Source organism: Pseudorca crassidens, chromosome 2, assembly GCF_039906515.1.
Source record: "Pseudorca crassidens isolate mPseCra1 chromosome 2, mPseCra1.hap1, whole genome shotgun sequence".
Classification (NCBI taxonomy): Eukaryota; Metazoa; Chordata; class Mammalia; order Artiodactyla; family Delphinidae; genus Pseudorca; species Pseudorca crassidens.
The window spans coordinates 99,567,298-99,582,960 of record NC_090297.1 but is presented as its reverse complement, the minus strand read 5'-3'; the positions used below and the strand labels follow the sequence as shown (position 1 = coordinate 99,582,960).

At 35.8% G+C, this 15,663-nt stretch overlaps 1 protein-coding gene across 5 annotated transcripts in view; it reads right to left on the bottom strand.

The window, feature by feature from the left end:
• MAGI3 (membrane associated guanylate kinase, WW and PDZ domain containing 3) overlaps nt 1-15,663 on the bottom strand; it is a 271,906-nt gene that overhangs the window by 78,237 nt on the left and 178,006 nt on the right. For all 5 annotated transcript variants that reach the window (XM_067727306.1, XM_067727307.1, XM_067727309.1 and 2 more), the window contains exon 3: nt 7,865-7,984. In XM_067727306.1, coding sequence (XP_067583407.1) covers nt 7,865-7,984 — 120 coding nt within the window. The remainder of the gene's footprint in view (nt 1-7,864; nt 7,985-15,663) is intronic.

Sequence of the window (15,663 nt, the reverse complement as noted above, 5' to 3'; positions counted from 1 at the left end):
TCTCAGGAAAGCAAGAAATACTTTAATATGTTGTCTTGTAAATCAGTAATTTTTTTTTGTCTAGTTCTATATTTCCTTTTTATTATTTATCAATAACTATTTTTTTCTAACCAAAACTTAAGATTCTTTTTTTTATTGGAGTATAATTGCTTTACAATGGTGTGTTAGTTTCTGCTCTATAACAAAGTGAATCAGTTATACATATATGTATGTTCCCATATCTCTTCCCTCTTGCGTCTCCCTCCCTCCCACCCTCCCTATCCCACCCCTCCAGGCGGTCACAAAGCACCGAGCTGATCTCCCTGTGCTATGCAGCTGCTTCCCACTAGCTACCTACCTTACGTTTGGTAGTGTATATATGTCCATGCCTCTCTTTCGCTTTGTCACAGCTTACCCTTCCCCCTCCCCATATCCTCAAGTCCATTCTCTAGTAGGTCTGTGTCTTTGTAAATCAGTAATTTTTGCAGTAAAAATGAATGTCCCAGAATAGAATGAAAACAACTGAATATCTGCTCAGTTTTTCATGTAGTCCCCAACAGGCAGCCACGTACGATGGAAAATGTCCAGTGGGTCTAGCTACCTTAAAAGTTTGTGGCTCCTGCTAGTTTTGACCTTATATATCAACCACTATGCTGATGTTACAGAAAGATAAACATGGACAGGGAATAAAATACTCATCATCTTCTTCTTTTATTTTAAAAAAAAATCTCCAAATTCCTTGGCTCCTAAGGAGGTAATTAAGATGCTCATTCATATACAGTAAATTAATGGGGTATATAATGGATTATTTTTCCAAGATGAAAAAAAAAAACAACAACAACATAGGTTGTTCACCACATCAGTGAGGCAAATCTACAAGTAACATGGTTTACCTTAAGTCGTGCTTGCTTTGAGGGGGAAAGTTTTAAGATAATTTCTTTGCAAATTTGACTTTGGGAGGTAACTGTCATTAAAATACTCAAGACAATGGAATCAAAATAATAAGACTTTTCAACCACATCTTGCCTCTCCCCACTCAACTACTTCCTTGCTTCCAAATCCACGTTTGAAATGGAGTTACTCCTGTCATGCAGATGGATGGAAAGTTTCATACTAAAACAGACTAAGAGGATCTCTGCAAACTTTCTGGCCCATAAGTAAAGCAACGACCAATGAAAAAGCCAGTTCACATTTCTCTGGGACGGACGGCACAGAAATGCTCCAAACAGAGGTTTGGTTGGGGAATAGGATGCTCTAGGATCTCATTTTTTCCTGCATGATGTCCAATACTCATCCAAGAAATTTTGATGTACCATGAAGAAGTTAGAAGTCCACTTTTACTTTTTTTTTTTTTCCAGTTTTTCTAAGGATGTTAGTTTTACAGGAAATACTAGAAACACATTTTATGGTGTATTCTTAGTAATTATTATCTGACCCTAGGGTGAAAATTAGAGAAATTCAGGATATTGTGATTGCTATATCCATAATCACTGATAAGAACTTAGAACTTCATAATAAATTCTGGCAGTTTCCTTATTTAAAAAAAATTATTGGCTTAGATTAAAAAAGAAAACTAGCATTGCTTATAAGTAAATTGGATCTGTTTTTCTTGAATTGTTGGTAAATATCAAGATTTCAGATACTGGAAGGTAAAGAATTACAAGGTTTGTGAACCTTGACTATAGTTATTCACAGAAAAAGTTTTTCATCTTTTTGAAGCTGTTTTGGAGATTTTTCTTTTTCTCTTTTTTCTTTTCTGAAGGGTTTTCATTTTTACAATAGAACAGTCAACCATTACATATTTTAAACCTATATAAAATCATATACAATAGTGTTAGAATAGTATTAGAAACTTATTTACTTATTTATTTACACATCCCCAGATACTAACTTTTGCCAGATTCCTTTCAGGTCTCCCCTTTTCCCCTCTTTAATGACACACACGTACAGTCACATATATAATTAACGGCCTAATTTCCTGTCTCTGTTCTTCCCACTTTCTCCCTGAGTTATCCTTATGCTGGTATATGTCATTTCCCTGCATATTATGTACATCTAGGACATATGTATATGCATACATAACATATAAATACTACTGCTTTAATAAAAGCTTCATGGAGTGTTTATGACATTACATATCTTTTTTTCTAGACAGTATACTGTCCATATCCTTTTGCAATCTTCTTTTTATACAACTGTATTTCTAAGACTTATTCCTGTTGATACATGTAGATTCTAGTCACCTGTTATATAATAGTCCATTTTTATGAACAAATTAAAAGGTATTTTATTAATTCCTCTACTAAAAGAGAGTTGGTTGCATTCCCTTATTGTTTCAAACGACACTATAATGACTATTCGGGTACATGTCTGCATATGTACATTGACAAGGGTCATTCTACAGTAGGCATACAGAAAGGGAACTGCTAGGTCAGAGTCAGGTGCATCTTTGAATTTACTAGCTATTGCCAAGATGCTCTCCAAAGGGATTATATCATTATATACTCTCTTCAGCTGTGTATGGGGGTTTCCATTTCCCACAATTATCAGTCTTTAAAATTTCTGTAAATCTTATGGTTGTGAAAGGGTGGATGACTGTTCATGTTCGTAACAGAAGCAAATGTAGAGGAATATCTTTGTGATCTAAGGGCAGAGAACGACTTCTTAAATGAAACTTCAAAGCATAAATCATAAGGAAAACAGTGATAAATCTGATAGACAAAAGTTAAGGATTTCTGTTTAATGAAGAAACACAGGACAAGGTTATTAGGTGACAGAATGGAAGAAAATATCTATATCCAATAAGGGATTAATATCTAAATAACTAAGGAATGTCTATAAACTGGAATGTGATTGAGATCCCACTTTTTAAAAAATGGACAAAGCAAATGAACAGACAATTTGCATTAGTCCAAGAAAACTAACAAGCATATGAAAAGATGCTCAAACTCTGACTACCAGAGAAACTAAAATTAAAATGAGATACCACTTCTACAACCATCAAATTGGCAACATTATAAAGCTGGATGATGCCAAGTGTTGAGGAGTATGTGGAGTCATTACTACATCTGCTACAGAACCAAATCCCTATGGCACTGCTGATGGGAATAGAGACTGCAGAGCTACCCAGAGCTACTTCATCACATTAACTATAGGTATACCTTATAACCCAACAATTGGATACATATTCCACAGACATTCTCACACAGGTCTGTAAGAAGACGTGTGTGAGGATGTTGCAGATTTATCTGTGGTGATGAGGAGTTGCAGGCAATCTGGAAGTCCATCACTAGGAGAATCGTTAGGTAGTGGATTCACAACATGGAGTACTGTGCAGCAGTTAAAAAAACAATGAATTACATGCAAATACAGTACAGCAACATGGATGAATCTAAAAAACACAGTAGTAATACGTGAAAACAGTTAATAACTAATGAGATACATTTAGAACATGGCCCAGATGTAAATAATAAATACATGTACACAAGACGCAATATACATTTTGTAAGAACACATGCAAACAAAAACATATACATTAAACACATCAGAATGGTTGCCTGTAGGAGGGAGGTGAATGAGAGCAGGCTATTTGCATAAAAATTTGTCATTTCCTCTGAAAAGTCTCCACTGGCCATCTTATCTAAATAAGATATTCCTATTATTTCCTTTAAATCCCTTGTTTTTGTTTCCTTCATAACATCTCAATTGGGTTGCTTTGTTTGTTTTTTGACTGCCTTCCCACTAAGATATAGGATTTATGAAGGCAGTATCATTTCAATATTGCTCAGCACAGCATCTCTAGCCCCTCTGATAGTGCTTGGCACATAGTATGAAAGAAGGATCAACTAAATTAATAAACGAATGAATGAGTCATGGGAGCTAAGCCCAGAAAGGGTGGCTGGGTCAAACATAGCAGGCAAAAGGAAATCATTAAAGATTCTGAAGGAGAGAGATATGACCAGAACTGCACTTGAGGAGGACTAGCACAGTAGCAACGAGCAGGGGGGACTGGTGAGAGGGAAGACACTGGAACAAATGAGATCAACTGCGACAGCCAGCATGAGCTAGTCCAGTGAGCCTACAATGAGGTGATAAAAGTAAAAAGAAAGGCAGTAGAAAACTACAGGCCAATATCACTGATAAACATAGATGCAAAAAACCTCAACAAAATACTAGCAAACAGAATCCAACAGCACATTAAAAGGATCATACACCATGATCAAGTGGGGTTTATTCCAGAAATTCAAGGATTCTTCAATATATGCAAATAAATCAACGTGATACACCATGTTAACAGACTGAAGAATAAAAACCATATGATCATCTCAATAGATGCAGAAAAAGCTTCTGACAAAATTCAACACTCATTAATGATAAAAACCTGCAGAAAGCAGGCATAGAGGGAACTTTCCTCAACATAATAAAGGCCATATATGACAAACCCACAGCCAACATTGTCCCCTATGGTGAAAAACTGAAAGCATTTCCACTAAGATCAGGAACAAGACAGGGCTGCCCACTCTCACAACTCTTATTCAACATAGTTTTGACAGTTTTAGCCACAGCAATCAGAGAATAAAAAGAAATAAAAGGAATCCAAATCGGAAAAGAAGAAGTAAAGCTGTAACTGTTTGCAGATGACATGATACTCTACATAGAGAATCCTAAAGATGCTACCAGAAAACTACTAGAGCTAATCAATGAATTTGGTAAAGTAGCAGGATACAAAATTAAGGTGCAGAAATCTCTTGCATTCCTATACACCAGTGATGAAAAATCTGAAAGTGAAATTAAGAAAACACTTCCATTTACCAATGCAACAAAAAGAATAAAATATCTAGGAATAAACGTACCTAATGAGACAAAAAACCTGTATGCAGAAAATTATAAGACATTGATGAAAGAAATTAAAGATGATACAAATAGATGGAGAGATATACCATGTTCTTGGATTGGAAGAATCAACATTGTGAAAATGACTCTACTACCCAAAACAATCTACAGATTCAATGCAATCCCTATCAAACTACCACTGGCATTTTTCACAGAACTAGAACAAAAAATTTCACAATTTGTATGGAAACACAAAAGACCCCGAATTGCCAAAGCAATCGTGAGAACGAAAAATGGAGCTGGAGGAATCAGGCTCCCTGACTTCAGACTATACAACAAAGCTACAGTAAGCAAGACAGTATGGTACTGGCACAAAAAGAGAAATATAGATCAATGGAACAGGATAGAAAGCTCAGAGATAAACCCACGCACATATGGTCACCTTATCTTTGATAAAGAAGGCAAGAATATACAGTGGAGAAAAGACAGCCTTTCAATAAGTGGTGCTGGGAAAGCTGGACAGGTACATGTAAAAGAATGAAATTAGAACACTCCCTAACACCATACACAAAAATAAACTCAAAATGGATTAAAGACCTAAATGTAAGGCCAGAAACTATCAAACTCTTAGAGGAAAACATAGGCAGAACACTCTATGACATGAATCACAGCAAGATCCTTTTTGACCCACCTCCTAGAGAAATGGAAATAAAAACAAAAATAAACAAATGGGACCTAATGAAACTTCAAAGCTTTTGCACAGCAAAGGAAACCATAAACAAGACAAAAAGACAACCCTCAGAATGGGAGAAAATAATTGCAAATGAAGCAACTGACAAAGGACTAATCTCCAAGATTTACAAGCAGCTCATGCAGCTCAATAACAAAAAAACAAACAACCCAATCCAAAAATGGGCAGAAGGCCTAAATAGACATTTCTCCAAAGAAGATATACAGACTGCCAACAAACACATGAAAGAATGTTCAACCTCATTAATCATTAGAGAAATGCAAATCAAAACTACAATGAGATATCATCTCACACCAGTCAGAATGGCCATCATCAAAAAATCTAGAAACAGGGCTTCCCTGGTGGCGCAGTGGTTGGGAGTCTGCCTGCCAGTGCAGGGGACACAGGTTCGTGCCCCAGTCCAGGAGGATCCCACGTGCCGCGGAGCGGCTGGGCCCGCGAGCCATGGCCGCTGAGCCTGCGCGTCCGGAGCCTGTGCTCCGCAGCGGGAGAGGGCACAATGATGAAAGGCCCGCGTACCACCCAAAAAAAAAAAAAAAAAATCTAGAAACAATAAATGCTGGAGAGGGTGTGGAGAAAAGGGAACACTCTTGCACTGTTGGTGGGAATGTAAATTGATACAGCCACTATGGAGAACAGTATGGAGGTTCCTTAAAAAACTACAAGTAGAATTACCATATGACCCAGCAATCCCACTACTGGGCATATACCCTGAGAAAACCATGATTCAAAAAGAGTCATGTACCAAAATGTTCACTGAAGCTCTATTTACAATAGCCAGGACATGGAAGCAACCTAAGTGTCCAGCATCGGATGAATGCATAAAGAAGATGTGGCACATATATATAATGGAATATTACTCAGCCATAAAAAGAAATGAAATTGAGATATTTGTACTGAGGTGGATGGCCCTAGAGTCTGTCATACAGAGTGAAGTAAGTCAGAAAGAGAAAAACATATACTGTATGCTAACACATATATATGGAATCTAAGAGAAAAAAAAAAGGTCATGAAGAACGTAGGGGTAAGATGGGAATAAAGACACAGACCTACTAGAGAATGGACTTGAGGATATGGGGAGGGGGAAGGGTAAGTTGTGATAAAGTGAGAGAGTGGCATGGACATATATACACTACCAAACATAAAATAGATAGCTAGTGGGAAGCAGCCACACAGCACAGGGAGATCAGCTCGGTGCTTTGTGTCCACCTAGAGGGGTGGGATAGGGAGGGTGGGAGGGAGGGAGACGCAAGAGGGAAGAGATATGGGAACATATGTATAACTGAATCACTTTGTTATAAAGCAGAAACTAACACACCATTGTAAAGCAATTATACTCCAATAGAGATGTTAAAAAAAAAAGTACACCTGAAACTAACACAACACTGTAAATCAAAAAAAAAAAAAAAAAAAGAAGGCAGTGTGAAAGCTGCTACAAAGGAAGAAATGACTAGATTTGGTAACACACTAGATGAAAACTGTGAGAAAAAGAAAGAAGCAAATGAAGACTCCTCTGTTTTGAGCTCTTGGTGCAGCTAAAGAGAGAAATTATTCTTTTGGATAGAGCACAAATGCATATTTGGATATGCTGAATTCATGGTTAGATACTTATTGAACACCATCTCTAGGCACTGAAGATAATATTGAGTAAGAAAGACATAATATCTGCTTTCACAGAGCTTGTGAAAAAGGCAATTATAATAGCTGATAAAGCAATGATGGAAAACTACAGGGTGCTATGGGAGTACATAAGCTTGCCAGTGAAGAGTGTTAGATAAAGAAAAAAAAGATCTAACAAAGAATCATTTAAAAGTTGAAATTGATCTTAACTCAGTACTTCCTAGAATCAAGTGAGTAAAGAGTTATGAAAAGAAAACCAATTTTTCTGTCTTTGTTATTTTCCTCCTCAAATCTATATTCTCTTTTCTCCAATAGAGGCAAGGTATAAATAGATTTTTTAAATTGTACAGTATTTTTATTTCCAACCACAAATAGAACTCACAAATACTTGTTGAGTTCATATGATGAATGTGAATTACCAGTGAAATATGCATACTGGCCAGTTTGAATGATTTTAGTATTTTGTTCACAATCAACTTTATAATGTAGAATGTGTTTGCTTATTGTTTAATCCCATTTTAATTAGTAAATTACAAATAGCCTAATCAAAAGAAAAATCTCCCAAAGACTGATAGAAAAAACTTTAAAAAAATGGTATTTTACTGACCAAATTCCCTCTGAAATAATTGCAATCAATCAGATAGTTTTCTGGGTTGCTGTTGTCAATATTTGAGGACATACCATCATACGTTCCACTTTCTAATAATGCTCCACTCTCTTCCAGTGCTTTGAACTGTTCAACAGAAATGAAATTATAGTCCACCCCTGGTACTTCCCCATCCCTGGGGGCCCTTGTAGTGCCTAAGGGAAAAAAAAAACAACAACAAGAAAAAAATAGGTTGTAAAGTGATTTTAAACTTATAAAACATTGAGAATAATAGAAAATTCAGTTTATAGAGAACACATGGGAAACAGACTACTGAATATATTGTATCTTCTAGAGTGATGATCAGAGAATTTTAGGCAAATTAACATTCCTAGGTGAAAGTAGGACAATAAATAATGTAGGATGAGTAAATATACTTTAATAAAAGCTAAAGATGGCTATGAAATTCAAAATTACAAAGATTAAAATGTTAGTGTCCAAGAAAACTTAACTTTCCAAGACACAACAGTTAATTCTTCTTTTAAACCTCAATTATTATTACTTAACATTTGAAGGAGAGATAAGTCCACCAAGGATAGGCTTCTTTTTCATGTAGCTACCTTACGTATTTTTACTTCTTTAGCATAAATGTAAACTAACATTTTACTCACTAGAGTTGTAAAGGACAATGAAGAAAGAAAAACAACTTTTAAAAACTCTTACTGAGCTCCATTAAAAAAACTTGAACAAGTATTAATTATGAAATTATTTTAGACTAATGAATAAAGGGCTTAGGGCTTAAGATAGGGATTCACATATTGCTTCTTAGCCATTATTCTCTTCAAGTAATTTCAAAACATTAAGCAGTAAATTGCTTAATGAAATTCACTACAGCAACAGAGCACTAAATTTCTATCTATTAAGGAATTAATGCCAAAGTAAAATGTTTTTCAGATCCAAGATATAAATTCAGGTTATGGCAGCATTGCTATATTTTACTGAATTTCACTGAACAAGAATCAATATTTTTTTGAACTGATATTGGAAATATTTCAAATACTAGAGAATACAAAAACGAGATCCAGGTACTTAGCCTGGAAATAGGGTTGGGATATTGTCCTGCCAAGGATGCCTTCCCAAGCCTATTCCTCTATTTATGCTATTTGCTAATAGCACTCCAAGCCAGAAATCTGTCAGTCACCTTGGGTTATTCCCTCTGCTCTACATCCAGTCACCAAATTTGGTTGATTCCATCTCCTAAATACCTGTAGGATTTATATACTTGTCTTCATTCTCACACTCACTTAATTCATATCATTATCTATGGCCTGTATTGTTGGCCTCCCAGGGTCAACCCTTTCTTCTCCCTGGCTATACCCCTTACCCAAACTGCAGCCAGTGACTTTTCTAAAACAATCTTGAGCGAAAAACCTCCAAACCCATCAACGGTTCCCATGATCCTGGCATAAAATTCAGACGCTACCTCTTCAGCTTCTTTCTTGCCTCACGCCTTTCACATTCTAGGCTTTAGTCATAATAGATTTTTTTTTCCCCCAATTCTTTTAATATTCCTTGCACTCGCTTAACTCCAAGGCCTTTGTCGAAGCCATTCTTTTCCTTGGAAGACTTCCTATTCCCTTTCTCTCTTACCTCAGCTAACTGCTACTCATCCTTCAGGTCCCGGCCTAGAAAGCTTCTTTAGAGAACCTTCCTTGATTCCCATCTAGGGTATGGCAATATGCAGGGACCACGTCTACTTGGTTCAGAGCAATAGCCCCAAGTCTTGGCACCACGTAAGAACCACAGTAGGTACTCAATATAGAGAGTTGTCAAATAAATTAAGTGAAATTTTACAAACGTAATTAGCACAGGGCCTGGCAATATGCTACCATTATTATAAATTAATTCATGGGGAACTATTAATTGCTTTTACTTTTTAGTGGCATTACATTCTATTACATTCTGTAACATGTGAAAAAAATCCACAATGATGATAAAATATTAATGGTGATGATCTCAGAAAATAATGATTAAGCCAACATTCTAAGCAACAAAGACTGTAATCAATGAATTTTTCCCTTATTTTTACCCAGCTTTTTATAAAAATGAGCATTTCTTTGTCTTACATCACACAGGATACGAAATTAATTAGGAAAACATAACTTCCCTTTTTCTTAACATTTTTTCATTATCAAATTTTTGTTTCTCATATACTGACTAAAATTACATTGTTAGATTCCCCAAATCAACAGCTTTTAGTTCCATATTAAAAGTTAACATTAGAAAATAAATTCAGCAATTAAATTTATGATTAGCAGCTGTGATAGATGGAAAACCATGGCCACATATTTTGCACCTCCTCCCATCAAGAGATGGGGCCTGTTGCCTCACCTCTTGTATCTGGACTGGACTATAGCTTGCTTTGAATAATTTAATGTGATGCTGTGCAAGTTCAGGAGTCTAGATTTCCATCTTTGCCTCCTTGGAATAGTCCCACCACCATGTACAGATGTCCAGGCGACAGTCCCAACCAACAAACAGCACCAAGGCCCCAGGCACGTCAGTGAGGCCAGTTTAGCCCTTCCAACCCCAGCTGAGCGTCCAGTGACTACAGCAACATGAGTGGGCCCAGCTGAGCTCAGCCAACCCATGAAATCATGAGAAATAATACATGATGGTTATTTTAAGCCATTAAGTTCTAGGGTAGTCTGTTATGCAGCAAAGGCTAATTTAAATATTATCTAAATAAACTCTACTATAAAACATAATGACTAAATAAAACCCAATTTAAGAGCAAACCATATTATAGATAATACTATTTAAAAAAGCACTGACCCGAGGGGCAGGAGCAACTCTGCGTTTTAGTCTGGGATGATTATTAATGGTACAATTTCAAGCAAGCACTTAATCCCTCTGGGCTTTGTTCTCTTTCTGCAATGTGGCATTGAGCAAGATGGTGTTCATGATTCTTTCCGTTAACAGACATAAAATGTTATGTGTGATTCCAACATATATATTTCCAAGACTCACAAAGTAGCTTTAATGTTCATTCTTTTTACAGATGTATTATAAATTTTCACTTCTTCCCCCTCAAAACATGTACTCTCATACACATAAAAAATTCTCTACCTTCCCCTACCCTACCACATTGCCATCAGCATTCCAGAAAATTTACCTTTCTATTCTCCTGATACTCTATATGTTTAATGTAAAGCTTTGTACATCCCCTCCAGTCAACACTACATTTCTCCTTTTTACATAAAAATTCCTCCAAGTTCTGCTTCCTCCGTCTCCAATTCCTCTCCTCTCCTTCTCTCGTGGGCCCATTCCAATCAGAGCACTGCCCCAACCACTCCCACTGAGACAATTTGTTATGTGCATCAGCAGTCTCCACTTTGCTTAACCCAATGGTCAAGTCTCAGTCCTCACGTTACTTGGCCAATCAACAACCTTTGATATAACTGATCCCTCCCTCCTTTTTGCCTTATTCTGAAATATACAGAAAAGCACATAAAACATATATATGTATAAAGTTTAACAAGTAATAATAAAGCAAACTCATCCAGGTGAAGAAACAGAACATTACCAGGGTGCCAAAAGCCCCCTTGTGTGCCTCCAATCATAAATCTCTCCCTCCCTCCACCCCCAAAGTAACCACCATCTTGACATTTGTGATGGTGATTTCCTTTCCTTTTAAAAATGTTTTTACCAACTAAGTAATGCATTTCTGAGCAACACAGCTTAGTGTTGCCTGTTTTGTAACTTCATATGAAGGGAATCATATCATATGCATCCTTTTGTGTCCACATCAATATTTGTCATCAGGTTTTTAAACTTTTGCCAACATGCTAAGTATGTAAAGGCATCTCACTCTGTATTTAATGTGCAGCTGCCTTATGAGATTAAACATTCTTTTTCATATATTTACTAGCCACAGAGATTTCTTCTGTTGTGAAGTGGCTGTTCAAGTCTTTTGCCATTTCTCTACTGGGTTGCCTGCCTTTTTAAAATTGTAGTTCTTTACATTCTGGATACTACATTACTTCATCAAATCTAAGTAATCAACAGCTTCTAAAATGCACCATTATTTTATCCCTAAAAAATAAAAAAACTGGCAATTATAATTGAAAGATTTCATGTATTGTAAGATGTATTCCAATTGTAGAGAGGTTAAAATGTGAAATAATTGTGTCAGTATTGAAGCACTGCACCTTTTCCCAGGTATATGTGCTGCAGATGAGGTATTTCTGCTAAAATGTGAAATATGCTTTCTTCAGATAGTGCTTTCTGCAAAATCATGCACCAAAAATAAGAGAAGATTATGGAGAAAATAGGATAGGGTTGATCTCTGAAAACTTATTGCAACTTTGTAAACAGAGCACTTGGTAAAATCAGTAACAATCCCAATGAAAAATATTAGTACAGTTTAAAAGATATGTTATATTCCTAATAAAAAAATACTAGAGTAAATAAAATACTTTGTCTTTAAAAACAATAAGAAAAAAAAGAAATGAAAGGAAAAGGTAGCTTGACAGAAAGGGGTACATGGAGGGTTGAGGCTACTGAATAATGAAGATAAGGCAAAAGGTGCAATCAACAATTTTAAGATAAAGCACAAGTTCAAATTGAGAAAAGAGGCGAAATTGAGGTGAATAGGCATCATACATAGTAGATACAACATTCGGCTATGTTTGTATATTCTGTGTTTACCTGATGATGCAAAACACTAGCTGGGGCAAATGAAATAAGAACCAATATTACCTTGGTTCAGTCGACATCATTCTCCTACCTACTTGCCAATCACATATGAACTTACCTGCATTATTGAAACAAATGTTGCAGAACAGACAGTATCTTCTCCCACTCTGTGATTTCTTTTCATTTTTTTTTTTTATAAATGGTCCTTCGATGACAGAAGTTTTTCATTTTAATGTAGTCAAATTTATCAGTCCTTTCCTTTATAGCTAATGGCTTTTGTGTCTTGTTGAAGAAATCCTTTCCAAGGCCATGGAGATATTCCATATTCTTTTTGAAAAGCATTACAGCCTTGCCTTTCATATCTAGTACTTTAATGTACTAAAACATTTTTTTTTGGACTTGATGGGAGGTAGTAGTCCAATTTCCTTTTCTTTCCAAATGTTGTTCAACAAGATTTATTGAAAAGTCAATTATTTTCCTCCCTGATCAGCCATGGCACTTCTGTCATGGGAATCTTATATAGAAACACCCATATAAGACTGGGTGTCTATCACTGGGCTTTCTATTACATCCCGTTTATCTACTGACCATTCCTGCACCATTATCACAGTGTTGTAATTATTATACTGCCACGATAAATCTTGAGATATAGCAGAGCAATTCCACTTACCTTGTTTTTTCTATTCATAGCCTTTCTATATAACTTCTGGAATCAGGCCAAAAATGCTGGAATTTTTATGGAATCTATTAATCAATTTGAGGAGACCTGATATCTTCACCATATTGAGTCTTTAATCCATGAACAAGAATGCCAATATATTTAGATCTTCAGTATATTTAGATCTCAATATATTGAGATCTTCCTTAATGTCCCTTAATTTGACCTTATAGAGATCTTTACACTTTATACTTATTTAGATAAATTTCTAGGTATTTCAAATATTTTTATGCTATACAGGATATCTTTTTGTAAATTTTCATTTTCTAATTGTTGATAATATAAAAGAATATAATTGGGGGAGTTTATTTGGCCACTTTATCATGATATAATTTATCTATAATAAAAGTCACTAATTCTAACAGTACAATTCTATGAATTTTGGGAACCATTGCCCCCCAAAAGTCTCCTTGTGCCCTTTTGCAGTCTCCCACCCTGTGGCAGCCACTGATCTGTCGTCACGATAGTTTTGCCTTTAACAGAATCTCATATAAATGAAATCATACAGTAATTTGATTTCAGTAGTGGTTTGTGTCTGGCTTCTTTCATTCTGTATGACACTTTTGAGATTCATCCAGTTTGTTGTCAAATATCCTTTTATCACTGAGGTGTATTCCACTGTATAGATATACCAAAATTTGATTATGCATTCACCATTCGTGGACGTTTGGGTTGTTTCCAGATTTAAGACAGTACTATAAATAAAGCTGTACATTTACAAGTCTTTGGGTAGATTTATATTTAAATTTATGTTAGGTTAATACCTAGAAGTAGAATTGCTGGGTCATAGGATAAGTGTATGTTTAACTTTATAAGAAAAAGTCCCAAAGTAGATGCACTACTTTGCATTCCCACCAACAATATATGAGAGCTATAGTTCATTTACATTATAGTTTCCATGTAGGAATTCCTTTCTGGAGCTTCTCGGCAAATCTGCTTTTTCTAAATCCCAAGAAAAATCAGTTGATGGGGAAAATGAGGGAACAAAAGGTATTATAGTTCTGCTGTGAGAATTAAAGCATAATAATTTGAGATAGAGATGTTACTGGTTTCGACTGAAAGTAAGAGCAAGAAACACTGAAAAGTAGAATCAAATGTTAAAGCTGATATTTTCAGGGACTAGGGCAGAAGCCTGGAGGACAGCAGCAGTCACAATCTACTCAGTCAGTCTTATCTGCAGCTGTTCCCATGCAGCAAGTGTGTAGTCAGGGCTCTGCTGCTAATGGTGGGTTGTTCTTGCAAATATAATGTTAATAAGTTTATATATATTTATATAAATCCTGTGAGAGATGTTCCAAAAATATTACAAGTTTTGAAGGCTAGATAAGACCTTAAATTGGCAGTTTCGCTATATGATTCTGTGTAACGTTTTTGACATTGGTTGGGAGATCTGAATGTTACCTGAACACTATCCAACAAAGTTCTCCTGAATTTTTCACCATTTGATATTAGCTGTGAGTTTCAGTGCTTTGTAAATACTTGAAGAGAAGAAATGCAAGAAGTGAATGTTGTTGCAGAACACTTCAACCTGAAATCAGAAACTGGTCTAAAATCTGAAGTAAAAGCAACATAGATTTCAATGGCAAAAACAAAATCAGGGCAAGAAAACAAAATATTTTCATCATTAAAAAAAGAAACAATCCTAGAGAAATAGAAATAAAAACAAAAATAAACAAATGGACCTAATGAAACTTCAAAGCTTTTGCACAGCAAAGGAAACCATAAACAAGACAAAAAGACAACCCTCAGAATGGGAGAAAATATTTGCAAATGAAGCAACTGCCAAAGGATTAATCTCTAAGATTTACAAGCAGCTCATGCAGCTCAATAACAAAAAAACAAACAACCCAATCCAAAAATGGGCGGAAGACCTCAATAGACATTTCTCCAAAGAAGATATACAGATTGCCAACAAACACAGGAAAGAATGCTCAACATCATTAATCATTAGAGAAACGCAAATCAAAACTACAATGAGGTGTCACCTCACACGGGTCAGAATGACCAGCATCAAAAAGTCTACAAACAATAAATTCTGGAGAGGGTGTGGAGAAAAGAGAACCCTCTCACACTGTTGGTGGGAATGTAAATTGATACGGCCACTATGGAGAACAGTATGGAGGTTCCTTAAAAAACTAAAAATAGAACTAACATACGACCCAGCAATCCCACTACTGGGCATATACCCTGAGAAAACCATAATTCAAAAAGAGTCATGTACCAAAATGTTCATTGCAGCTCTATTTACAATAGCCAGGACATGGAAGCAACCTAAGTGTCCATCAACAGATGAATGGATAAAGAAGATGTGGCACATATATAAAATGGAATATTACTCAGCCATAAAAGGAAACAAAACTGAGTTATTTGTAGTGAGGTGGATGGACCTAGAGACTGTCATACAGAGTGAAGTAAGTCAGAAAGAGAAAGACAAATACTGTATGCTAACACATATATATGGAATCTAAAAAAAAAAAA